Consider the following 27,168-nt stretch of genomic DNA (forward strand, 5'->3'; position numbering starts at 1 on the left):
TCCAGTAGTGCTGCAAGTGATCGTACTGGCCGCTGGGAGATCATCACACTTGGTTTTCATGGTCGCGCAGCAGTTCACAAGCTGCATATCACAGCCCGCAATGTGACCAATTGGTTACAGTGGTGCAAGGAGCGCTACCAGATTTGTTGGTCCGATGGACGTGTGTGGGTGTGGCATATGCCCGGTGAATGCTGTTTACAGGACTGTATTGTACCCACAGTGAAATTCGGCGGAGGTGGCATCATGGTGTGGTCTTGGTCCTCTTGTTTTAATTCGGGGAAACATGAATGCCGATGCGTACCAAAAAGTTCTGGACAATTCTGCGCTACCGACATTGTGGAAACAATTCGGTATTGGCCCATACCTGTTTCAGCACGACAATGCTCCATGTCATACCGCAGGCATTATCAACACGAAGTTTGAGGACATGGGTGGGCAAAAACTTGATTGGCCAGCCCAAAGTCCAGATATCAACCCCATTAAACACCTTTGGGACGAGTTGGAGCGCCGCTTTAGAGCCAGGCCATGCCGCCCAAAAAACACCACTGAGCTGTTTGCTGCTTTGCAGGAGGAATGGGGCAACATTCTCGTCGACGTGTATCACAAATTGGTGGAAAGTCTTCCTCGAAGGGTTGCGGACGTCATTGCGGCGAATTACACGATACTGATGTGGTGCTGCGACCGGATTAACGTACTGGTATGGGGTGTCCGGTGATGAATGGCAACTTAGTGTATTATAAGGATGCTCAAAACATTCTTCTGACTTGCTGAAAGGCATTAAGGCAGTAAGAAACACAATTCAATTGATACGCATACTTTGTAACCAAGGTGGTTTGATTTAAATCATAAAGATTTAAAACACTTTAAAGAAATAATTTATAGAATAATGTACATAAGGAATATGTAGATATCAGAAAATCTCGTAACCAGTGAATGGTGATTATTAGGCTCTAAGAAAGAAAAAGAAAGGAAACAAAATATATGTGCTGATGGAGTGAAGCTCATACGAAAGGAAATGTAATATGTAAACTGTAAACACAGTTAAATTTCTCATGATTTAAGATTCAATCATTTTTATAGGCAAAAATAGAATAATATACAAAATACTAATCATGTTAAGCAGTAAATAGTGTCATTATCATTAAATTGTAAATAAACATGGCAGTTGATATTTTGCGAACTATCATTAAAAAAAATGCCAAAATTCAGCTACAAAAAACTATAAAAAATATTTTAATTTTAAATTATACAGTACACCAGAATGTTTTATTTTCACTATAAGAAAAGTTACTGAAATTATTATAGCTTCATTAACACCCTCAACAAATATTTCTATAGTTGGTTCGTATACACAGTATCAGGAAAAGAAAAAAAATGTATTTACATATTAATTCTTTATTTGCTTTAATAAACTTTCTATAAAAGAAGCCTTTCTATATAAAAAGATAAATCTATGTGTATGGTGCCAAAACATATAGGCAATTTTAAGCATGTTTTTGAAAAATTAAAAGAAATCGATTTACATAAATAAATCATCAAAAATGATTTTTTTAAATAAAAATCTTGTTTTTTTTTCCCACCCTGTCTGTAACTCATACACAGTGTTAAATTTATTTCCTTCTAATATTTGATATTATTTTCAGTTTGAATTTGCGTTTGACCTGGCTCGAACTGCAATGAAGCATAAGATGTCGGACATCCATTATAAATACGCCATGGCTTTAGAAGATGATGGGAAATTTGCTGAGGCTGAAAAAGAATTTATAAAAGCTGAGAAACCAAAGGAGGCTGTATTAATGTAAGTAAACTGAAAATTACTAGCATTATGAATACAGGGTGTTCATAAAGTCCCGGTACCGTTACAAAAGCATAGCTTGGAAACTACATGCAATAGAACAATGCTGTTGATTGCAAAATGAACTACAACTCTCTACGTTTATATGCCACACACCTCAATGTGCGCCCCACTAGTTGCTCTCAGAACATCAAGGCGGTAATCCACTTCTGCCCATACACGCCCCAGCATAGTTTGGATTCTCTCCGTTATTTTTCTTCGAAGAGTAGCAACATCTGGAACAAGAGTGCGGTAAACACAATCTTTGACATACCCCCAGAAGAAGAAATCCAAGGGTGTGATATCGTCTAAAGTCTAAGATTTTAGGGATCGTAGATGGGCTATGTGAGAGCCTGGTATTCGAAGTTTATAGGCAGCGAGAGCTGGGTGGGTACAACTCTGAAGAGCAACATCAACACTCAAACAAGCAAGGGGGCTTGCCCAGTGAATTAAGAACACATGCACATTTATGTAAAACACTTCACTTGACCGAACAGGCGGGGTGAGGAAAGACATAGGAGATGTTCGTTACCTGTAGCCGTTTTGAAAGATCTTGTCCTTGGCGGTCCTGACTTCGACGGGGTCCTAACCTGTAATAAAATGCAACTAGGGAGCGTAACTCGGTTTCTGGCAAAACTGCTCTAACGTAATCCTGATATCTAAACGATCACTTTCGCTTGTACTTCTCTCCTTTCCTTTTCACTTCTACTATTTAGGAGCTCAGTTACTAAGACCTAATTCAATGTAATTACTGTATTTGCTGAAAATCTAAAGGCAACTAAGAACAAGCTTTTCTCCCACGGACTATTTATTTGGAATTTGAACATTCGATCGTTAACTCAGTTGACTTCAGCGCATCCTTTGCCAACCATGATTTCTGAGGATAATGCTGATTTACCGATTTTCCTATTTTTCTGGTGTAGTGTTATATCAGCGGAACTTCCCAACTGCGATCCGCGCAAGAGACAAAAGACAAAGACATAAAGACAGACGATGGATTCGGGAGTTGAATGGCTTTGTCTACGCGGCTGGTCCAGGGATACGTGCCTCCAGGTTATGTTGCCGAACAATAGGATAGGCTAACCTAACCTACTCACCCACTTTGGGCTTGATTGAACCTATGAAACTACTCTGCTGTGCAACCTGGACGCACCCATCCCCATGCAGCTCTATGCTGTCCTCCAGTGACCATTAACATGGAGGATGTCCCCAGTAGACCAGCATCCATTCCGAGGAATGATTGCTGGTGTATCATAGGGACTTTCAGCCTAGTTATTCCGGAGCGAGAGGTACGCTTCCCGGACTTACCCGCCCAAATATGAATTGATAAATCAAGATGTTGGAAAGACACATTTAATATTCGGGGTACTAATACATTTAACTATATACAAGCACTGCACAAACTTATAAGATTGTTTTTACAATTGGAACCAACAAAATGGGTAATAAAAACACTGTACTTACATATTCTGCATTCACCTTACCACACCTGGGCCTTGTTGCACACTTGTCACTCCAACTATAAATGGGGAGATTTTTTGTGGGTCTGCACTAAAAATATAGCGGTATCTTAAGACATATGGGTATTGTCTTGCAAATGAACGGTTTCAGGGAGCTATATCACAAAGGATGTGCCGATTAATTATGGATGTCTTTGGATACAAAGCATCATGGTTTCCTGGAGGCTCATTGTCCTCACCATGTGCTTTTGAGAATTTCAGAATTTTCATGGATATTGGTTCCATGCACTTTAAGACACTTCCAGTGCTGTAATTCGTTCATATTATACCCTACAGGACTATTCCTAAGCCCTTATTGGATATTTCACGCACTGGTGACTCCATTGTCCTCTCTCCACTGGCCTACTCTGGCCCAAAACTTGGAGCGATGTTAACTGTACCAACTGTTAGCAAGAAGTGAGATCAAGATGGCTTCCTCACATGTTAAAAGCTATCACAGACTCATTGTCTGGTAGCCACGCCCATGAGGCCATCTGATTGGTCCACAGCACCTTGGGTTACTTGCCTTCATCAAGTACCTTGAGAAGCCCAATAGATGGCAGTCTAGTCAGGGCTAGTTCCACTGACTCTCACCAGATGGCTCTGGTGCTGTGAGACCGATTGTCTTTTGTCCAAAAACATCGATTTTTTGATGTTTTTGTGGTTTGTTTGCACATATAAGTGTGACTTGGAGTTATTTTCAGGGAAAGCAAGTTAATTTGTGCTTGCACAAATATTATCCTGAAAATATCTGTATTAATAAAAAATTTGCATGAAAAGTAACATGTGCTCTCTGAATTCTCCTATCAACAAAAGGTTGTTTCTTTGATAACCAATGAATTTTGGTCTGGGGCTTATTAATTACTTAATATTTTGATGTTTTATCATACTTTTACTAATTAGGCCTAATTTCTGTTAATCTTAACATATCTGGGAATGTCTATTCCTATTAATTTTACCTGAATTGAATTGGCCTTGTACTTTGGTTGGAGTGGAGTGCTGCCTGTATGTATTGGGGATGTATACCCAACCTTTGGTTGGTTATACATATCCCGGGCCCTCGGGAAAAGAAAAAGGATACGTGAAGCGGATCATTTTTCTTTACCCTTTACTACACTATACCCAAATACATACACAAAATATTTATATACACACTGAATTGTTAAGACCATGCTGGTCCGAAAAGAACATATACATGAAAGAAAATAAATTTGCAATTATTCTTGCCCGTCACTTGGATCTATGTTTGAGATATTGTTCTGTCCGATATATCGAATGATTTCCTAGACGGTATATACATGGTTAATATAACACACTTAAAAGTTTTCAATAAATGATTTTAGTCATTCATGTTATATCTGCTTATTGCCGCACTGAATACAGTTTTTGTATTCGAACTGCTTAGTAGTTTTTAGGTACGTATCTAATGTCTCTGCCCCTCATTCACTTGAGGGTGCAGTACCTTCAAAAAATGTTCAGCATACACCTTGGTATGTTGTCCACATTTGATCACCTCACAATTGTTCTTCAATATCTCCTTAGGTGGAGATAGCTGTCGCCTGGCTTTGTGCACTTTGCGTGGCCATCAAATGTTTTTGTTGCTCGCTTGGCGGAACAATGCTTCGACCTGGCTGTCCATTGGGATTGTGTACAATCTGTGGAATGCACTCATTTTGTGAAGTCTGTAGGATTGTCATGGTGGTTCGTTTCTGGATGTCATTGTTCGATTACGAACCCCTGACACACTCCCTGCTTCCCCATATTGTTGGAACGCTGAAAAGATTGTCTCTAGTTCCTGGTATAATATGCTTGGGGGTCTGCTGCTGCCTATGACACCATGCACTTTTGTATGTTTGCTCCGGGGTTTTGTGGTGACACTGAGGGGGAGTTGGAGTGATGTACTCACTGGCCCCACTTCACATGCAGGCTTTGACCTTACCCTTGTTGGTTTTTGGGTTGTTCCTTATAAACAACCCTATATGTTTGGGGGTGCTCGCATATTTTTATTACTGCTAACCCTGGTTTGGTCGAACCCAACCCATCGGTAGTGCAAATACCCAATGATTGCTAAGCAATATTTTGCTTGATTGGTTGTGAGTGATCTAGCATAGATTTGTACTCATAGGGAAATAAACCTCTATATGATGGTTGGACTCACTTTTGTGTCCAACAAAGAAATGGTCTGGGTAGACAACAATGAAATTACCCTTTATACCACAATGAAATTGCCTTGGCATATAATACTGAAGGAATACTTTTGTATACAACAATGAAATAATACTTTTGTATACAACAATGAAATTGACTCTTACACTCAACAATAAAATAGGCTTTTGTATATAACAATGAAATACTCTGGTATACAACACTGAAATTGACTTTTGCATACAATGATAAAATAATCCCTTACACGATCTTGACAAAAAATTTCTACCCTATGTACAAATGGGTGAATGTCACAGACCAGACAGAACCTCATCCACAAAACCTCTGACCTTTAACATATATTAATACTAGTGTTCGAAAAATGTGTAGCTTTTTCTCCTCATCTTGTACCTGTTGTACACTCCTATCCGTGCGTCTTACCCTGGATGCGCTAGAGGGATACCAATACCTCTTATGCGACTAATACTATAGCGCAGGAGCCGTACCGTCGCGTACTTCTCTCCTAGGTCCTACTGATATCGGGTTTAGGAAGAAACGTAGAGCTGACGAGCAGACATCTACAGTTTCCATGGGGAAGTATCACAAGGGTACGAGGGTGGAGCCATTTGTGCGCAGTTACTCGTCTTACCAACAGACAAAGCAAGTCGTAGGGAAACGGCTGCACCCCGTCGGGATTGAGGTTGAGTCCTCGTTGAATTCAGAGGCCCCTTGGCTTGAATTAACTTCTTTGAGGTACTCTCGATGCTAACACCGGATGTAGTAGTCTGAGCTTCTCAATGTAATGACTATACACCTTATAGCTACACCTCCACAACTTCATGTTATTGACATGTTGGTTGGGTAGGCTCTTACCGCTAACACAATGAACAAGATTAAATATGTTATCCGTCACCTGATCACTACAAACTAATGGACCGAAGAAGGTGTGGAACAATTTGTGGGTCTGTCCCTCTAGAGCTTTGCTTTGGAGATGGGATTTAAGAAAAACTAAGTCGTACACTTTGATCACAGTTCTGTTTTGCTGTGATTCATTTACCTTATTGTTGGCTTTGTTTCGCCTTTCGGCCGTCCGGGATACAGCCATGAACAATTGCTGATCCCATTCGGTTTGTTCACCTGTCGGAATATGGAAGTGTTCCCCTGAGTGAATTGCTTGGCCCTAACTGGGGACCATTATCTACTATGATTCTTTGAGGAAGTAAAAATTGTACAAAAATATAAATCAATGAGTTTCCTCACTATTAAATTCCATGCTTACTAACCGAGTAGGAATTGTTACACCCTGGCCACCATCACCCCCAGCGAGAATAGCACAGGCTAGTTTCCCGAGGGTTGCTCATAGGGCAGAATGGCATTCATCTCACTCTGTTGAGATTCCATTTGTTTACCCTTGGGTGTGTGACCTGGTTTGGTGAACCATTTTACCTCATCGAGTGCATTGAGTATGGCATCCATACCTCGTGGGCTGAAGTGAACCAGGTCGGGTCTCATGTTTTGACCGTAACCCATGGTTTCTTCGAACAGCGACATGTTCATTTCTTGGCCCTTGTGCACAAATTTCGATGAGGAATCCAGAACCCTTACATTGCTATTATCATCAAGGGATAATATTTTTGCAATTAGTGAGTCATACATGGCCCAGAACCTGTGTCGGTTCTCATTGGCTAACCTGGGAACTGGTGGAGGAGTCAGAACAATGACCTTCTGAGCACCTTTCCTCTTTAGGGTGTAAATGATATCCTGGAGGTTCCGGAACACCTGGTTGGTGTCCTTCCCTCGGAGCATATCATTTGTGGATACCATTAATAACACATTTTTATGAAGACACTTTTCCCTTCTCAAAGCACTGAGCAACTGCGCTGAGGTTTGTCCAGATATGCAAAGTCCGATGTGGTAATTACCATCACTGTCTCTTTGGACAGGATACCCGAATTTTCTTTGCGCAAGACGTGACAACATTGAATCACCCACTGCCTGATATTGATTTATCAGTGGAGTGTGCTTGCATGAATCTGAACATTGTGGGACAGGTTTAGGTTTGGCATCGCCCTTCCCCACGTCAGGACGTTGCCTACCTAGTTTCCCTGGTTGTGCACATTTGGATGCACCTCAGCGAGATGCTCGGAAGACCCGTGTGAGCTGGCGGAACTCTTACGCTGGGACGTTCCACCCTTTCTCCGGTCTACCTTGGTTCTGTTTGGGTACTCCTTAGGCCGGGAGCCCCTCGCAGATTTGCACATGTGAGCGTCCTCCTTTTTGGATGAACCGCTCGCTTCACCCTGACCACGACTCACATAGGTCCGGTTAATGCGAGTCGTAGTTTTCCCGTAATTGGGTCGTGCTGGCCTTGCAACTTCCCTCTCAGGATATTGTGGCACTTGCACACTCTCATACCGAAGTATGGAGTTGGCCACCTCCTGAAGAGAGACGAAGGGAGCCAGGATTAACTGGTCCTTCAAGCTGCGCGGCAGCTGTTGCACAACGTGGGTGAAAACCTGGTTGTCGGCGATTTCTGGCAACGCAAGCCTAATCATTTTGACTTGGCGCCAGAAATATTTGTGCACTGATCTGTGCTGGGATGGGTTATACCTTTCGTTGAGAGCCTTCGCAAGGGAAGAAGCTCTCCACCCATCCCCTTGGAAATATGAGAGGAACTGCCTTTTGAAATCCGAGTAGGACTTGAACTTTCGTTCGTTCCTCTCGTACCACTGCCCTGCCTCGTCCCGTAGACAGAACGAGATTATTTGGAGGGCATCCGCCAAATCTACCTCCAGGAGAGTGAGATCTCTCTCAAACTCCTGCACGAAATCTGAGGCCAGCCTGTTCCCCTGCCCGTTAAAGGTTGGGAGCTGTTTGAGATCAGCAAACCTAACCCTAGGTTTGCTCTTGTTCCTCCTCCGATTCTTCCTCTTCCTCTGGCTGCGGACTTCGGCATCCGAGCTTTCGGAATTGGATTCCGGGGAGTTACCAAGTGGGTGGTACTTGTTAGGGGGAGACACATAGCCACTACTCTGGTCAGAGCTTTCGTAACCCTTAGGTCTTCGTTTGGTTTTGTGCAAGGCATGGTAGACAGACACATTCCGTGCAGGTGAGACGGGCATGGTGGCTGACGTAAGTGGAAGGGCGGACTGAGTTATTCGTCTCTCCATCCCTTCCAGGCAAGCAAGAATCCTCATCAGGCTTGCATCGTCAGACCTTTGTTCTGCTGGCAGCTGCTCCTCACCAACCCTTTGTTGTGAGGAGGTGCGCTGCTCAGTGACTTGGCCCTCGGAAATGCATACATGCGAGCTGCGGCCTTCCGCCTGACAGTTCGGCATTTCCTTCCTCACTTGCTCGAGAACCCTGTTCTCGATCGTGACCATGTGGTCACTGCAAGTGAGCTCTCTGCATATGTTTTCTAGGGCATCCAACCTCCCTAGAATCTGAGCTGTGGTGGTCTGATTGTCACCGCCTTGCACTTCGCCAACGAGTTCCCTCAGTTGCGAAATCTGGCCTGACACTTGTGTAAAATCCCTACCTAATCTTAACTCTAGGTCATTACATTGGACCTCTATTTGGTTAATTCTATTGGTGTTGGTCGCTACTTGTTTAGTTAACAATTCTGAGGTCTTCGTGGTGGCATTGTGGATGGAGTCCAGTCTGGCCTGGAATTCCGTCCTTACGGCTTCAAGTTTCTTATTTACTTCAGCCGATGCCTTGGCAAATTCCCTCCCCTGAACATCAATTTTCGCCTCAAGTTTCTGACTAACATTTTCAGAGACTTTCGCTTGCTCCTGGAGCATTGCCACAATGAGGTCAAGTTGGGGGTTACTACTGGTACTTGCACTACCGTTGGGTGGGAACCCACGACCTGCTGGCCGTTCCAACGACCTTGATCTGGTATTCATATTTGGGGGGTGCCGGTACTGAGTCTCATAATCTTGCGATCCGCGCAAGAGACAAAAGACAAAGACATAAAGACAGACGATGGATTCGGGAGTTGAATGGCTTTGTCTACGCGGCTGGTCCAGGGATACGTGCCTCCAGGTTATGTTGCCGAACAATAGGATAGGCTAACCTAACCTACTCACCCACTTTGGGCTTGATTGAACCTATGAAACTACTCTGCTGTGCAACCTGGACGCACCCATCCCCATGCAGCTCTATGCTGTCCTCCAGTGACCATTAACATGGAGGATGTCCCCAGTAGACCAGCATCCATTCCGAGGAATGATTGCTGGTGTATCATAGGGACTTTCAGCCTAGTTATTCCGGAGCGAGAGGTACGCTTCCCGGACTTACCCGCCCAAATATGAATTGATAAATCAAGATGTTGGAAAGACACATTTAATATTCGGGGTACTAATACATTTAACTATATACAAGCACTGCACAAACTTATAAGATTGTTTTTACAATTGGAACCAACAAAATGGGTAATAAAAACACTGTACTTACATATTCTGCATTCACCTTACCACACCTGGGCCTTGTTGCACACTTGTCACTCCAACTATAAATGGGGAGATTTTTTGTGGGTCTGCACTAAAAATATAGCGGTATCTTAAGACATATGGGTATTGTCTTGCAAATGAACGGTTTCAGGGAGCTATATCACAAAGGATGTGCCGATTAATTATGGATGTCTTTGGATACAAAGCATCATGGTTTCCTGGAGGCTCATTGTCCTCACCATGTGCTTTTGAGAATTTCAGAATTTTCATGGATATTGGTTCCATGCACTTTAAGACACTTCCAGTGCTGTAATTCGTTCATATTATACCCTACAGGACTATTCCTAAGCCCTTATTGGATATTTCACACACTGGTGACTCCATTGTCCTCTCTCCACTGGCCTACTCTGGCCCAAAACTTGGAGCGATGTTAACTGTACCAACTGTTAGCAAGAAGTGAGATCAAGATGGCTTCCTCACATGTTAAAAGCTATCACAGACTCATTGTCTGGTAGCCACGCCCATGAGGCCATCTGATTGGTCCACAGCACCTTGGGTTACTTGCCTTCATCAAGTACCTTGAGAAGCCCAATAGATGGCAGTCTAGTCAGGGCTAGTTCCACTGACTCTCACCAGATGGCTCTGGTGCTGTGAGACCGATTGTCTTTTGTCCAAAAACATCGATTTTTTGATGTTTTTGTGGTTTGTTTGCACATATAAGTGTGACTTGGAGTTATTTTCAGGGAAAGCAAGTTAATTTGTGCTTGCACAAATATTATCCTGAAAATATCTGTATTAATAAAAAATTTGCATGAAAAGTAACATGTGCTCTCTGAATTCTCCTATCAACAAAAGGTTGTTTCTTTGATAACCAATGAATTTTGGTCTGGGGCTTATTAATTACTTAATATTTTGATGTTTTATCATACTTTTACTAATTAGGCCTAATTTCTGTTAATCTTAACATATCTGGGAATGTCTATTCCTATTAATTTTACCTGAATTGAATTGGCCTTGTACTTTGGTTGGAGTGGAGTGCTGCCTGTATGTATTGGGGATGTATACCCAACCTTTGGTTGGTTATACAACTACACTGAAGCCGCTGGCAAGATTTGCTTTTAAGAAGCTCTTTTCCAGCTATTCACTGGGGCCCCTTTTTATGACGTGATTAGCTTATTAATTTATGATGCTCGGGGTCCTGGGTTGGACTCACGCCTGCGGCGTGATACGGCTCACCGGCCTGGGGCAAAAAATTGGTTCACGAAGGGTAGTTATTTTTTTGTAAATATGCTGCTAGAAAAAAAATTGTCACGGGTACCCAGCCTGGTCAGTCAAGGGTAGAAGACAGTATATTTGAATTAAAAACAAAACAATTAAAAGGTAAATGGAGGTATTCAACAAAAACAAACCCATACACTGAATATTCAAAACATGTAGAAGTATAAACAAACAATTAAAGCATGCGTATGCTGAGAGGTCAGCCAATGGTGACTCGCAAATTCTCATGGTGTTGCCATAATGGCTGTTTATCACTGAACACACACACGGAGCACACGAAAGCACTGTAACACACATATAGTACGGCGGATATGTGTAAAATTGTGCAATTTAGTGATAAAAGCATGAAACTTGGAATGTAGTTTAATATCCATCTTAATATCATTTTAAAGATTGGAGGCATTTAAAATATCTTGTTAGTCAGCAATGGTGGATGTTTTCAAAATAGCGTCAGATTTATTTGTACAGTAGTCTCGCTTGTCCGACATAAACGGGCCGGCAGAACATCGGATAAGCGAAAATGTCAGATAATAGGGAGGTGTTAAGATAAAGCCTATTAAACGTCAAACTAATGTTATATTTTACACATTATGAACCTAATACAGTAATCATGTTTTACAACAAAACAGAAAAAAATAACTGGAAAAATGAACTTACAGTTACAGAATTGTCTGAAGTTAAACACAGTACGTACGTAGAGTCGGGAGAAACTAAAAATTAGGGATGGGACGATATGAAAGTTTGACCGATACCGATAAAGTAGCGATATAAAATTTACCGATACCGATAACCGATATTCTACCGATCCGATATAAAATTAGAAATGGTCCTGGAAGGAACTGAAAGGTTCATTGACCTCCTTAAAAATGTGTGTTTCAAAGTGACTGCAGTGGAAGAGAAATTGCATATTTAGAGATTTACTTATTAAAAAATAGGGCATGGAGATTATCCGTAAAAATTACAACAAAAATGGCAGAATTTTGCACTAAACTATCAGATATTTATCGATATATCGGGTCGGTAAAATAATCGGTAATTTTACCGATACACCGATATGCCTATATCGGCCGATACTGATAGAGTACCAATTAATCGGTCCCATCCCTACTAAAAATAGACTACGCTCACGCTTGCAACTTGCAGTTCTTGTTGCCGATAGATGATTTTTTTATTCCTGTGGTATGTCTGATAATACGGAATGTCGGATAAGCAAAGGTCGGATAAACGAGACTCTACTGTATATCTTTTGACACAAAGGGTGTAAACAAACTTTTATTGGTCCTGTTTGAAGATTTATCTCTGTTATTGGTCAGAGGAATGGAAAACTTTCCAATAAGACCTACAATAGCATTCTGCAGAGGTTGTTCGCTTTATATCCGACCATTTTCGATTTGGTGGTGCCACCTGGCTTATCATGCTGGAACTATGGGTCTGCTGGCGGGAGCAGTGTTCTGTCTGACCTTGTAGGTGCGTGAGTGTTGGTAGTGAATGTTATTAAATGACGGCGCCGAAAATCAACCGGTATGGGAGGATTACGTAATGGCCCTTTTCCATGCTAAGTTTTCATACGTACGCATTGTGAAACAGTGTCGTGAGAATGGGTTAACACTCGGGGTGACTACTGCGAAAGCTATTGTGGCCCGTTACACACAACAGGCTCTCCTTGCGAAACATTCACCCACGAAAACCACCAGGAGAAGAGCTGCAAGCAAAGTGTCACCCGTAGTGCGAAGGGGGATCCGTCGATTGGCATGCCAAGAAAATTCCCCGACTCAACGTGATATGGCCCACAGATTTCACCTCGCACCGTCAACTGTGAACAAAACAATTCGCAAGCGTCTCAGGTTGAAGTATGTGCAGAAGGTCCGTGTTCACCACCTTCTACCGCGTCACATTGCCGAACGTAAAACAAACTGTAGGAAACTGTATGAAAAGTACCTGGCGGGGTCCAAATGGAAGAAAGTTGTCACAATGGATGAATCATATGTCCATCTCACTGCTGGTGGTCTCATTCGGGCAATCACATACCGTGACAGTTGTTCCTCAGTTCAGGGAAAGTTTCCCTGGTGGCTTTATGGTTGTGACGGGATTCGGATATGAGGGTAAGTTGATGATACGCAAGGTGGACAAAAACGTGAAGGTGAATGCCAGATACTTCCAAGACTCCATTCTGACACCTATCTATCGGAGAGACATCCCACAATTGTATGGGATGGACGCAAACCAGGTGATGATCCATATGGACAAGGCTTCGAGTCATACCGCCAGAACATCACTATGTTTTTATCAGGAAATAGCAGAGAAATTAGGAATTCGTGTCATTCCATTTGAAGACTTTCCTGTGAAAAGCCCAGATGCCAGTCCAATGGATTTTTGCGCATTTGGACTGTTGAAACAACATCTTCAACATCGCCGGAAGTGCACCCTGGATGGTCTATGGAACGCTTGCAGGGAGGAGTGGGACAGAATTCCCATGCCTGTCCTGCGCCGGAGCTTGCTGCAATGGAAACTGTGATGCCGGGCGATAGTCCACAATGCTGGGGGTCCAATAGAACATGATCGGTGGTGGCGGCGCGGTATCTCTTAAGGTAAGTACCCATCAAAAATGATCGGATATAAAGCAAACAACCTTCTGTAAATGCATATTAGTGTCGAAAAATACCTTGATTGCCTATGTTTAGGGGACACGTTTTTTCAAGATTGTTTATAATAGCAAGTTGCTGTTCAAACCACTTCAGTTTTGAAGTCTGAAGGTTGGAGGCATTGATCATACCCCATAAAGGGAGGGGGGGGGGGGGGGGTGAGGGAGCATTTTCCAAATGGCCGTCATAGGGATCCTCAATACATCATATGGGCTACATTTTGACACTATCGTCACTTCTTTTATATTGTCGTCTCGGAAAATAGTGCAGGAGACTTTATAAAAGTAATAGTACATTTTAGCAAAGACTTCTGATAAAAGGCAAATGCTGATTGTTTAATTTACAGGATCTATACTTGAACATTGATACACTATGATTTGCCTGCGTCATAGAACAGTTATATCTGCATAGTTGAAATTTTAAAAATAAATAAAAGGTTCTTTTATGCCAGATCCATTGAGGTTGCTTCAGCGAAAAACCCTATAGCAAAATAATAACGTTATAATCAACCAGCTATATGAAACCTGCAGATTCTTGTCTTGATGTCATCGATAACTAACAACACCTTTATAGTATCACAATGAGAGTAATATACAGGGTGTTTCGTAAGTTTGTTTACAACGCTTGGGAGGTGATTGTACGAGTGAAAATAAGGTGGAAAGTTCATGTAACGAAATTCCGGAAACGGCTTTGTTGCCGAGTTATTGACGTTTGGAAACGTGGGAAAATGATTTTCCGAAGTGAATAATGGCAAAACGGGTGGAGAGAAGGCGTCAGTGTTGGGCGGTCCACTAAGAAATTGGGTACGCTCTTGTCAAAAAATCACGCGGCAATGTTGTGCAATGTCGGCGCAAGGGATTCCCCAAAGGATGCGAACGAAGATGTTGACGGGAGTAGGGTGGGTGTGCATTCTGCGTGAGCTGGTATCGACGAAAATTGGCATGTGTTGAATGGCACAAAAAAACAAAAAAAATTTCCTGAGCGAAGGGCACCATGGCGTAAAAACAAAAAAAATAACTGTCATAGGTTGCATACCCTGAAGGGCACACAGTATGCTTAATGGAGATGTGAAGGAAACCTCATCACAAACGGTTTTCAAAGTGTCCACCATGTACTTCCAAGCAGAGGCGACAACGGCAAATCAACGATTGTCTAGTGCGACTCAACAACCCCGGTGTTTCTGCTATCGATGCTGCAGCTACATTGATACGGGCAACGAGGTCCTCGGCTGACACGACAGGTGTTTCGTAAATGAGGCGTTTCATATCTCCCCAGAGGAAGAAATCCAGGGGCGTAATATCAGGCGATCGAGGGCCATGCCCTCCCCTGCCAATGCACTGGTTGTGGAATACGGTATTGAGGAAATGGCGCACATTCCGATCGAAATGTGGGGTGCACCGTCATGTTGAAACCACAGTCTTTGTCTCAGTGCCAAGGGCACGTCCTCTAGTACTTCAGGCAAAACCTCACTGAGAAGTGCTTGATAAGTGGGTCCACATAGGCAAACAGGGAGAATGTACGGTCCAATCAAATGGTCATCCAGTATCCCGCACCACACATTCACTGCAAATCTGTGCTGATGATGTGCCACTAGCAGTGCATGTGGATTTTCATGTTTCCCACACTTGACTGTTTTTACTATTGAACACACCAGATTTCGTGAAATAGCCTCATCAGTCCATAGTACCGTATTCTGAAAATTGGGGATAGTTTCAATTTGATGAACAAACCATTGGCAAAAGTCCTCACGTGGGCCAAAGTCCTGAGGTAAAAGGTCTTGCACTTTCTTCAATTTGTACGAGTGCATCCCTTCTTCTGCCAGGACTCGCCACACATTCACATGGGAGGTGTTTCGTTCGTGGGCTAGTGCGCGCGTACTGGTGCCTGGATGAACCATCACTGCAGTTATCAGATCTTCCACAAACCGTCGTGTTCGCACACTTTGCGGTCGTCCAACTTCTCGACGAGGTGGCAACACTGATCCTGTTTCCCGAAGTCGAGTGTCAACAGTTTGAAATAAGGTGTGCGATGGTAACACCCTCTTTGGAAAACATGCCCCATACAGACGCTTTGCAGCACGGCTATTACCTCCAGCCTCCCCATAAATCAGATGCATGTCCGCCAGCTCTTGGGACGTGTATGCAGCCATCCCTTACACCGGGCTACAAGTGTTTATGGCCGTTAACACTAGTACACTTCACACGAACACGATGGGCTGTGGCTAAGAATTAACACGTAACACTGCTAGGTCAAATGTTTGCCCAACACTACTGTCCAAGAACCTCACGTCTTTCCATTCAACCGTGAATGTTTAACAAACTGCTGCTGGCACAGCACCTGAAGCACGAATGGTACAGACACGTGCGCTTCTTCATGAGGAAACCTACATTGTTGGCGCCCCTAGCGGGAAATGTGGTACTTAACGTCAGATCACACGGACACCCATCTGCCCTTCAGGGTATGCAACCTATGACAGTTCATTATTTTCTTTTTTACGTCATGGTGCCCTTCGCTCAGGAAATTTTCTTTGTTTTTTTGTGCCATTCAACACATGCTAATTTTCGTCGATACCAGCTCACGCAGAACGCACACCCACCCCACTCTCGTCAACATCTTCGTTCGCGTCCTTTGGGGAATCCCTTGTGTCGACATTGCCACGTGATTTTTTGGCAAGAGCGTACCCAATTTCTTAGTGGACCGCCCAACACTGACGACTTCTCTCCACCCGTTTTGCCATTATTCACTTCGGAAAATCATTTTCCCACGTTTCCAAACGTCAATAACTAGGCAACAAAGTCGTTTCCGGAATTTCGTTACATGATTTTTCCACCTTATTTTCACTCGTACAATCACCTCCAAAGCATTGTAAACGAACTTACGAAACACCCTGTATAGCATCACCAAACCTAACGCCTGGTGAGCTCTATAGTATTAGCAGTAATTACATCTGCTTTGAATCATGTTGAATCGAAGTCATTATATTTGTTTAACGTTTTATGTGTTATTGTACCTCTCAGGGAGAAAATTACTACAAACATTGACAGAAACACATTTTGCAGACTTCTTATATGTAGATTTTACACTTTCCTGGTTTTCTGTCGAAGGAGGAGGAGATTTATTTGAAAGCTTCTTAAGTTTTCAAATATTAACATCACAGTTATATACATACAGAGCAGAGTAAGATTTGGTTGAGATTTTCAAACAATTATGCCAAATACGCACATAAGTATCTTAATTGAACTTTAACCCCTTGAGATTCCACTGGAGTCCAGTGGTGAATAAAGTTAATTGTAATACTTAAAATATGTATAACGTAATTGTGGCCTCCATTGACGGTATTTTACTTCGGGGTTAAGTCCCCGGAATTTGGTCTTTTTTTTCCGGGTTGTAAGATTTAAGGTCAATTAAGGGGCCCCCTTAGATATTCTCTGTTAAAAGTTAGTAAACACTTTCTCTCAGGGTTATTATTATTATTATATTTTCTTTTAGGTTTTATTTTCAATCTCAAAGTTTTATTGTTTATGAGTTAACCTGAGAAAGCCCATGACTTTATTTCTGTGAGTTTTGTGATCATATTAACAGTGTTTATTGGTTTTGCATCAAAATGGAATAAAATGAAGAAAAAATAAAGATTTTATTATCCTGCTCGAAAATACAGGGGTGTCACCTGTAGGTGACATTGGGCATTCAAGGTACCAAAATGAACATAACGTGAAACTTACACCATGGAACATCTCTGTTTTATACCTCCCTTTTCATTTTTATGTAACACAGATGATATTAACAATGTCAGAACTTGACATAACACTTTACACTTTTTCCTGTTCCTGTATGTGCATGAAATTCGTACCAACAGTGTATGTGTAATGCTACATCGCACCTCATACATATTATCCGTGTCCTCTTGTGGCAGTGTTCACATCTTCTTTGAGAACACTCTATCTGTACATGTACTGCAATGTTGATGTCTTGTCTGACTTCATTTGGTACACGCAAGGACACAGAACCAATTTGGGGACTTCTGTATGGAGGGTTTCCATGTAAACTGCAGTATGATTCCACCAGTGATCGTCGGAAATCACAATATGTCACATTTTTGCCATTCACTTTCTTGAAAATCAACCATGCATTGTGGCATGCTGCATCTATTCCAAAGGCAAACAAGGAGAACCACAACTTTTTACCCCTGAAACTGACCCTCAAGGAGTGAATGTTCTGGTCGAAACGATCGATACCACCCATGAACATGCCCTCCCGATTCGACTAGCATCAATTGTTGTCTCTTCAATTGTTGCTGTCTCTTGTGAATCATGATAACTCCTTGTGACAACTTCCGCCTCGGCGAGGAGCATTGCTTGACATCTGTGCAATTCTCATCCCCACAGTCTTCATCTGTGAATCCATCATCATCAGGTGGGAAAAGAACCTCATCAATGTCATCATCATTTTCTTCAATAAGTTGTAATGCTTCATCCAAATTCAACCTGAAATGTTAGTAGATTCCAAGTTCAAAAATTTATATTATTATTGTTTTATTAGTACTAGACTGTAATACACATACCACAACATAACAGTGTATATCAGAATAAGATACTATAGCATTGTTTTACCTCCAAGGTTTATCATGATTATTGATGAGGAAAGCATTTTCTTTGTGTTTATTTTTCAAGTCTCGATGTTTTTATTCTTGTTTTTACAATAATTATAAATCATGACTCACTGGAGGACTAAAATTATTAAAATCATATTTTATTATTGTTATTATTTTTACATCATTGTTACAATATTATATTGTAATTATATTATTACTACAATTATAATTATTAAAATTAACGCTAAAATGCAATTATGTCCTAGTCCTTTATACATTTATGACTTCCAAATGTCACCTACAGGTGACACTACAAATTTAATCAACAATTACACCAACTTATTGTTCAGGGAGAAAATTTATATTTACCAGGCATAAACCTTAAACCTTAAAGAGTAAGTAAAAGTAATAAACTTCTAATCATCTTACCATTTTGATGTCTTTGAATGTCCTTCTCCAGGAGCAAGTGATGCGTCGTCCTTCCTAAGGGCAGCCATCTTTACATCAATAGTTCAAGAAAGTTCCACAAGATGTCCCTCAGTTCAAAATTGCAAAAATTCAGTTGAGAAAAAGTGAATGAACAGTTTGACATAGAATAAATATATACCCGGCCACAGCATACAATAAAAAAAATATCTTAAAAAGCTGTCACCTACAGGTGACATTGGGCTTTCTCGGGTTAATGAAGAAGGTTATTTAGGTTTTATTTAGATTTTATTTAAGTGCATTTATCTTTTGTCGATCCTTGTCAGGTAGTCCTTGTGCCTGAAAAGTTAAAAAGGAAGAGAAATTGAACATATTTCCTCTACAACTTCATCTTTGAGTAGCCTGCCATGCTGGCCAAGAATGGGGTTGAGCCCTAGAAAAGTCTAGAACTATTCATGCTTGTTAAAGACTGCGAATGGAAGCTGAAATGGCTAATACTGCCACCAGAGAGTGAAACCTGGGAGGAAATTTTGAAGTGTGCCTATGCTGATAAATGTGCAAGTGATTTCCCAGCAATGACCCGATCCTCACGACGTTCGAGCTCAGTTGTGAGTTCCGTAGCCTGAGCTTTATGGAGTTTAAGAGCAAGTAGCATAAAGTGAACGTTCGCGTGGTCGATTCCTTGATGCGACTTGTCCCCCTAGTCTTTAAAGCTTCACAAAGAGACCAATTCTATCCTTTTCCTAATGATTCCCTGTAAACCTTCCGTGTAGCCAAGTATGCAGATGTGGTGGCTGTTACGAAGGAGGAGACACCCTTTGAAGATGTCAGTTATGATTTTGTGATGTTCCTAAGAGCATTTATTGATTGTATTCATATTTTCTCAGGTACTGATTATAAGCAATAATTTAAAAGGATAACATTTAATACTGTTGTAGATGTGCAAGAGACTCTTTCAGGTTGCATAAAATGGTTCAGTCTTTGTGTTTTTGCACCTGGAATTTATATAACCCATATATCCACATCCGTGAAATATGATAATTAGTATCTAAAGTGCTGATAATTAACGATTACACTTCAGACTTCAAAACCGAAGCGGTTTGAACAGCAACTTGCTATTATAAACAATCTTGAGAAACATGCCCCTTAAACATAGGCAATCAAGGCATTTTTAGTCACTAATACGCATTTAGAATGCTTTTGTAGGTCTTATTGGAAAGTTTTCCTTTACTTTGACCAATAACAGAGATAAATCTTCACACAGGACCAATAAAAGTTTGTTTACCCAGTTTGTGTCAAAAGATATACAAATAAATCTGCCGCCATTTTGAAAAACGTCCGCCATTGCTGACTAACAAGGTATTTTAAATACCTCCAATCTTTAAAATTATATTAAGATGGATATTAAACTACATTCCAAGTTTCATCCTTTTATCACTAAAATGCACAATTCAGTCAAATATCTTCACATATCGGCCGGACTAGTAAGAAAAAAGGTATCTTCGCTTCCTAGGCAAGATCAGTTCCATTGCACACAGTTCAGAAAACGCGGAGATTGTTTATACACTTTTAACTAGTAATGATGCCTGTATGTCCTAAAAAAACTTGGTGGCAAGACCCAAGAAAAAAAATGTAAATGCAATAAGATACAGAAGTAGAGACCTGAAAGGTTCACCTGCAGAGTGTCTCACACATACACAAATACCATACACAAACAAAGTAAAATTGAAATATTTGATATATGTACATGCGGCGAGTTGCCCCCAAGAACCATTGTCTGTTTATTTGATACACATAATTTAAAAACAATAATATTAGTGGCAGAAATTTACGTCGAAAGTTGTTGAAGTCTTTCTGATGGTCAGAAAAAAAACTGTTCCCCGATGTTACACTGCAAGTTTGTGTTTTTGACATGGAGTACTGGCTGAAGATGTTGGGTGGCCAGTGGGAAATAGAAAAAAAGACACTAGTTAGTGTTCTTTGTTCACTGACGTAGGGTGCTCCATTAGCAATCGCGGTGGTGAGCGTTCATTGCTAATGGATATAAGGTCCGGCAGCGGGAAGTCAAACACACAGACACATGAATCGACGCGAACACACGCACTCACACAGATGAGGTTCCGGAACTGGAGACAAGACTATGAGTCCGGAAAACGTTACCGAGAGGCTATTCCTGGAAGAAAGTTCTGGCTCGCGTACAGTGGGAGTCCGTAGGAACAGACACACGAAAACGGCACTGCTAGATCATACATTTTCACGGATTTCGGTTTGCAGCATGGGATGGGTGCATGAAAGAGCCTTCTAAGGCCCACCGTCAAGGGCCGTAAGAAGATTAAAGGTCGGTGTATGATGAAGACTGGCGATCTGAAAGGGGGGGGGGGGTGACACTGGCGACTGCAGAACTTGGTGCTGTCCTCTGGATTCGAAGTTGAGAGATATCAGGAGAGAGTGGTGGCCAGGGTAATGTAATAATACTGGGACTTTATGAACACCCTGTATATCCACTAGGTCTGAACCAATACCAGGCTAATACTTCTCCAGAGTCCATAAAAATGCTGCACAACACTTTCATGGAGTCCAAGAATCCTGGAAATTATTCAAATGCATAATTTTCATTATTTTTACAACACTGTGGGAAGAAAAGCATTTTATGATTAAATGATTATCTCATTGCAGTTAGGAGTATTTTAAAGGAAAACTTTCGTAAATTGCTATGAAAAATTTGTGTATTAAGAGTTATAAATATTCTGGACTACTTTGATGTATTAACATTGATTTATCTATTGATTATTAAGTCCACTTCATGCACAGAACTCTGGAAAATTATTGGTCAATATTAATGAACAGTTCCAACCAATACTTCCCAATGTCAGTCCAGTACTGATACAGTATTGGAAAGTACTGATACAGTATTGGAAAGTACTAATGCATTGTTATTGGCTCAGCTCTATACAAAAGTACTAGTGATATAAGTGGAACTTTTTTAGTTTTGAATAGTCAGATTTTCATATCAGCCATAGTAAAAACTTTTTTTTACCCATATTATCATTTAGCAATATTTTAATGTAATATTGGCTAGGAGTTAACTCACTACTGAGAATATTTGAAAAATAATCATAGAATTGACATTGAAATCTAGGTAAAAAGTATCTGTTGTTTCATTGTTAGGTATGTGCATAATCAAGATTGGGATGGTGCGCAGAGGGTTGCGGAGAACCATGATCCTGACTCTGTTGCTGACGTTCTCATTGGTCAAGCCAAGGTTGCATTTGAGGAGAGAAACTACGCACGGTTCGAGGCACTTCTACTCCGAGCTGAGAAACCAGAACTAATTGTTAAGCAGTATCAGGTAATTAAACCCAAAGCATTGGTATACAGTGAAACCCTGATTTTATGTTTCTGGAATGTACATTCAATCTTGATGGTCTCATAAAATTTTCCTCGATTTTACCTTTTCCCACATTTTAAGTTTTTTCAGCTTGGTTGCCTGAAAAACATAAAATGGAGGTTCCACTAAATTTTCTTGATAGGGCTGTGACAAAGTAGGAAATGTCTGATTTTGCCAGTATCTTTTGGAGCGATCTCGGGTACAGAAACAGTTCTCACATGTTTATGAGAAGGAATAAAGTGGAGAGATTTGAAATCATTATGAGTGAACAGAACTTCAAATACACAGTTCTTGGTAATTCTTTTCCTCTAGAGAACAGTACAGCACTCTACTGAATATAATTTTTCCAAAATACAGGATGTTCTCTATGATTAAAATTTATGTGAAACTGAAAAATCAGAGAAAGCCAGGGCTGGCTAGGTAGCTCACTTGGTAGAGCATTGGCACGGTATGCCAGAGACTTGGGTTCGAGTCCTAGTCAAGACTTCATTTTTTAATGAAATTTGTACATAGTACATCTCCAGTGTGTGCCTAATCTTCATGAATTTACATTCTTTGCTGGGAGGAACCAGGCAACGTCGGCGTCTACAGTGTTTCAAATGCAACAGATCCAGTTGTGGTAGCACTAGGAGAGATGATTCCAGCGAATGGTATGGTTTTCAATGGTTTGAAACAGTTCAAATATGGTGTAAAGAACATGATCTACTTTAAGCATCAATAATTACATTTATTAATAATTACAAAATACATTTTCGCACATTTTAAGTTTTTTTTCACCCCGGTTCTGAAGAACACAAAATTGAGATTCCACTGCATGAATTCCATTTCCAAAATATGTCATGTAGAATGATGAGCTCTACATATGAAACATACAGATCACAAACATATATTAATTTGTAACTTTATATTTTCAGGATATAGGGATGTGGGTGGAGGCCTTGAAAGTTTGCAGAGAATACTTACCTCACAAGTTGCCTGCACTGCAAGCAGAGTATGACAGAGAAGTTGGTTCCAAAGGATCAAGAGATGCAGAAGGCTTGATTGCACAGGCTAGAGAATGGGAGGATAATAGAGAGTACAAATGTGCTATTGATTGCTATATGAAGGTGAGGCTGTAACAAAATCAACATCATAGCATGTGCTTACCTTGCATGGAATCTAACAAAAAATATATATATTTTTTACTGACACCAGAGAGTTGTTCTACTTTTATTTGAAAATGCATATTCTGAAGAAGCTTATAATTATTGCAGTGTAGTAGTATTTTCATAACATTTACAGGGGATTGACAAAAATATGGAACACCATGACATCGGAATGGGTGAAATTGATACAATTTTTCCACTTGAAATCAGACGAGGTGCCATTGTTTTGCACAATGAGATAGGATCCTGTCAGACCAGTAGGTGTCGACAGTTGCACTGTAGACAGCGTGAAGTGCAGTTGATGCTGAATCATGTCCAGGCTGACAATATTTCAAAGAGGGCAAATTGTTGGTGCCTGCCTCTGTGACCAAAGTAGCCATGTTATTTGGCATATCGAGAGGGACTGTATCCAAGGTTATGATGGCATAGTGTGTGTCCGAAAAGACGTCGTCAGATAAACACCTGCGTGGACAAAAATGTACACTGAGTGACAGAGACAGAAGGACACTGAGGAGGATTGTGACCATCTCTTGCATGAAGAATGGTGCAAGATCCCCTTATCCACCATCCAGGACTTGTATTTATCCATTCCTCGGAGACTGCAGGCTGTTTTGGATGCTAAAGGTGGTCCTATGCCTCATTAGCTACAGCATTCCATCTTTTCGCAGGTGTTTCCATATTTTTGTCCATCCCCTGTATGTAAAACACCCAAATGTCAACTTCACTTCCACATAGTACACTCTCAGCTGCATTTTGCAGAATAGCGAGGCTCTGGCATCTGGGCCCATGGGCAATGTAATCCTCTATGGAACTTGTGTGCTGTCCATATGTGTTTGTGAATGTCCCTTTATCTATTTCATCTTATCACCTTTCATCCTCATCTTCGCAATTAGCAAATAGTGGCAGAAACACAAAGTAAAATAAATCAATTCAATCAATCAAAAACATTGTTTCAAATATGTGTTAATAGCACAGTAATTGTCTATAAGTGCATTTAAAAGAAAGAGAAGCTATATCCTGTGTGAAGTTCAACATACCATGAATGCACATGGAGCTGTGTAGTTAGGGCCTCAGGCATTCCATAGTGAAGGTGATGTGATTAGCACCATGCTCCAGTCACTTAAACCCCCAGAATTGTCAGGAAAAATTCCATCCCAGGAATCGCATCGGGGTCTCCTAGATGGTGGCCAGATGCCCTATTGGCTGAACACCATGGCTCATTATAAGTATACATATACAGGGACCACAGAAACGTATAGAGGACATCAAAACAAACAACTTTTCTCAGTAATATTTTTCTCGTTGGTGCATCGTTTCGGCTCTACAGTCCTTCAAAAAAGCCCACTTTGCCACCTGAATGCTGGCAACCGCACACAACATTTGATCGCATCTATGGCATCATTTCCTGCACGGCAACAGTGCATGGCAGTGTTGCAAGGAACACACAAATTCTGGGCAAAATGACATACTACCAACCACATTCTGAGCTCTAAAATGAAGATAGGAATGCTTCCAGTAGACCGAACATCTATGGAAACACAGCCTACCTGTCAGAAGACGAGGGGAAGGGCAAAGTGAACCAACGATACGAAAAATGGTAGAAAAACAACGTATTCAAAATAAAGTGGCAATATCGAATTTTGTCTCTTAGCCTATGTCAAATATAATCAACAACAATAAATTTTTTGAACTTACAGTTTAAATCTGGCTGTTTACGCCCAGCTACATGTCAAATATTTGCAAATCTCGTTGCAAGGTTGATATCTACAGGTTTGTATATCCATTTGTCCTGATACATGCATTGTGGTTTTGTGGTGCTGATAACGGAAGTATCCAAGGTTCACGTTGTTACATTATGACTGAAACACGTACAACCACAGCAACAACCTAATAATGAATCAGCAGCGAATATACTGCCATATTCACAGTTGCAAACTACTGTATTACATGTGTATCTGGTGCATAGATAAACACAGTCGTCGGAGAGCTTGTTTTACTACTATTTATATCTCTTTATTTTCAACCATTTTTGTTTGCACCTTGCCGCATAATGCCGTGAACATGCATTACATTGCATGTTACTTACCTTTGGAATTTTGAGTTCTTTCATTTCTGTTATGTCAACTGTTCAGTGTGTCACAGACAACCAGTATCAGAAGGATGAAGTGGATAGACTAAACTGTAGATGACAACTTGGCAACGAGATTTGCAAATATTTTACATGTAAGCTGAAACAAAATTCGATATTACCACTTTCATTTAAATTCCTTTCTTTTGTACCATTTTTGGTATCGTTTGGTCACTTCCTGTTGGGTTACAGAGCATCTTTTCTCACTTTGTTTTACGGTACGTAATGTGGCTCATTGTAGCTATGTCATTTTTCACAGAATATGTGTGTTCTTGGCAACCCTGGAAAGCATCGCTTCGCGACAGGAAATGACGCCTCAAATCAATCAACTGTTGTGTGTGGTTGCCAGCATTCAGGTGGCAAAACGGCCTTCTTTGAACGACTGTAGCGCCGAAACAACGCACCAATGAGAAAAAATGTTTCTCTGAGAAAAATTGTTTGTTTCGGTGTCCTCTATACGTTTCTGTGGTCCGTGGGCACCATTAAAATGATACTCTGTATATTATTGCTAGTGTAATAGTGATTTCCAGAAGGCATCATGCAAAATAGTAAACAATCAACTGTAACATGTATTATTCACTTCTTATATAAAAAGAAACAAAATCCACTTGCACAATACAGTCTGTTTTTCACCTGTCTATTTTGGTGACTTGTTTTCACCAATCAGAAATAGTCTCTTTGTTTTGGACCTACTCTATTGATTCAAACAGCCTTTTCATGAATGGTGGCATTGAGTCGCTCAAATATACACAGTAAAATCACATTTTAACATTCCCGGATTTTACATGTTCCCACTATATACATATATATTCATGATCACAATAGAGTAAAGTGAATAATAAATTCTTGAATTTTACATTTTCCAGCATTTTGAAAAATGTACAGTTGAAGATCCACCTTGTATCCATGTGTAATTAATTAATTTAAAGAAATTGGAAACACCAGATACGGAAAGAAGTTTCAAATATTCATGGCTGCATGCTACATCATCAGGCATTGGCAAAAGATGCTGTACACAGAAATCAGCATCAGACCTGCAATGTTGGCAGGTCAAGAGTAAATATAAAACTGGTACAGAAAAACATTTCCTTTCATCAGGCTTGTTGAATGTGTGAGGGGTTAAAATTACTGGACGATCTTGTTCAGTCCTTTTCATACTGAGATGTTGGTGGATTTGGGTGAGAGATGGACGATCGCTACCTGAAAGTAGTCGTTGAAGGTGGTGTTATGACTTGGTGTGGACTGCAACAGAGTAGTCCCGAGTTTTGGGTGGAGGAGCATTGGTTGTTTGTTGATCCTGAGGTTGAGAGCTGTGGACAACAGATGTTCCAGGCCAGGATGTAAATGAGAATGTAATAGAAAAATAGTCTTACACCAAAGATGGTGAAAATTAATCTTCAATCGGGGTGTCTACTCACCTGGGAAACCTGGAAAATGCCTGGAATTTTACCAGAAACCTGGATTTTTCTCAAAATTACCATTTTCACTACATATGTCCACTTCACTTAGGGTCTTATGTTTTGTGAGTACGTGGATGGCAACCACGGGGATACCTCAGCAGAGTCTGTCACTGCCTCCACTTGAATTTTGGGGGAAATGCTGCGATTCAAGGGATTTATTCGTTAATTTTGAGAAAGT

General features: G+C 40.9%; 1 protein-coding gene across 3 annotated transcripts in view; it reads left to right on the forward strand.

The window, feature by feature from the left end:
* The window catches only part of Oseg2 (intraflagellar transport protein Oseg2), a 151,905-nt gene that overhangs the window by 99,300 nt on the left and 25,437 nt on the right, over positions 1 to 27,168 (forward strand). For all 3 annotated transcript variants that reach the window (XM_083143793.1, XM_083143795.1, XM_083143794.1), the window contains exons 22-24: positions 1,644 to 1,798; positions 22,038 to 22,218; positions 23,172 to 23,363. In XM_083143793.1, coding sequence (XP_082999919.1) covers positions 1,644 to 1,798; positions 22,038 to 22,218; positions 23,172 to 23,363 — 528 coding nt within the window. The remainder of the gene's footprint in view (positions 1 to 1,643; positions 1,799 to 22,037; positions 22,219 to 23,171; positions 23,364 to 27,168) is intronic.

This window comes from Lepisma saccharinum, chromosome 22, assembly GCF_977018435.1.
Source record: "Lepisma saccharinum chromosome 22, izLepSacc3.1, whole genome shotgun sequence".
NCBI lineage: Eukaryota > Metazoa > Arthropoda > Insecta > Zygentoma > Lepismatidae > Lepisma > Lepisma saccharinum.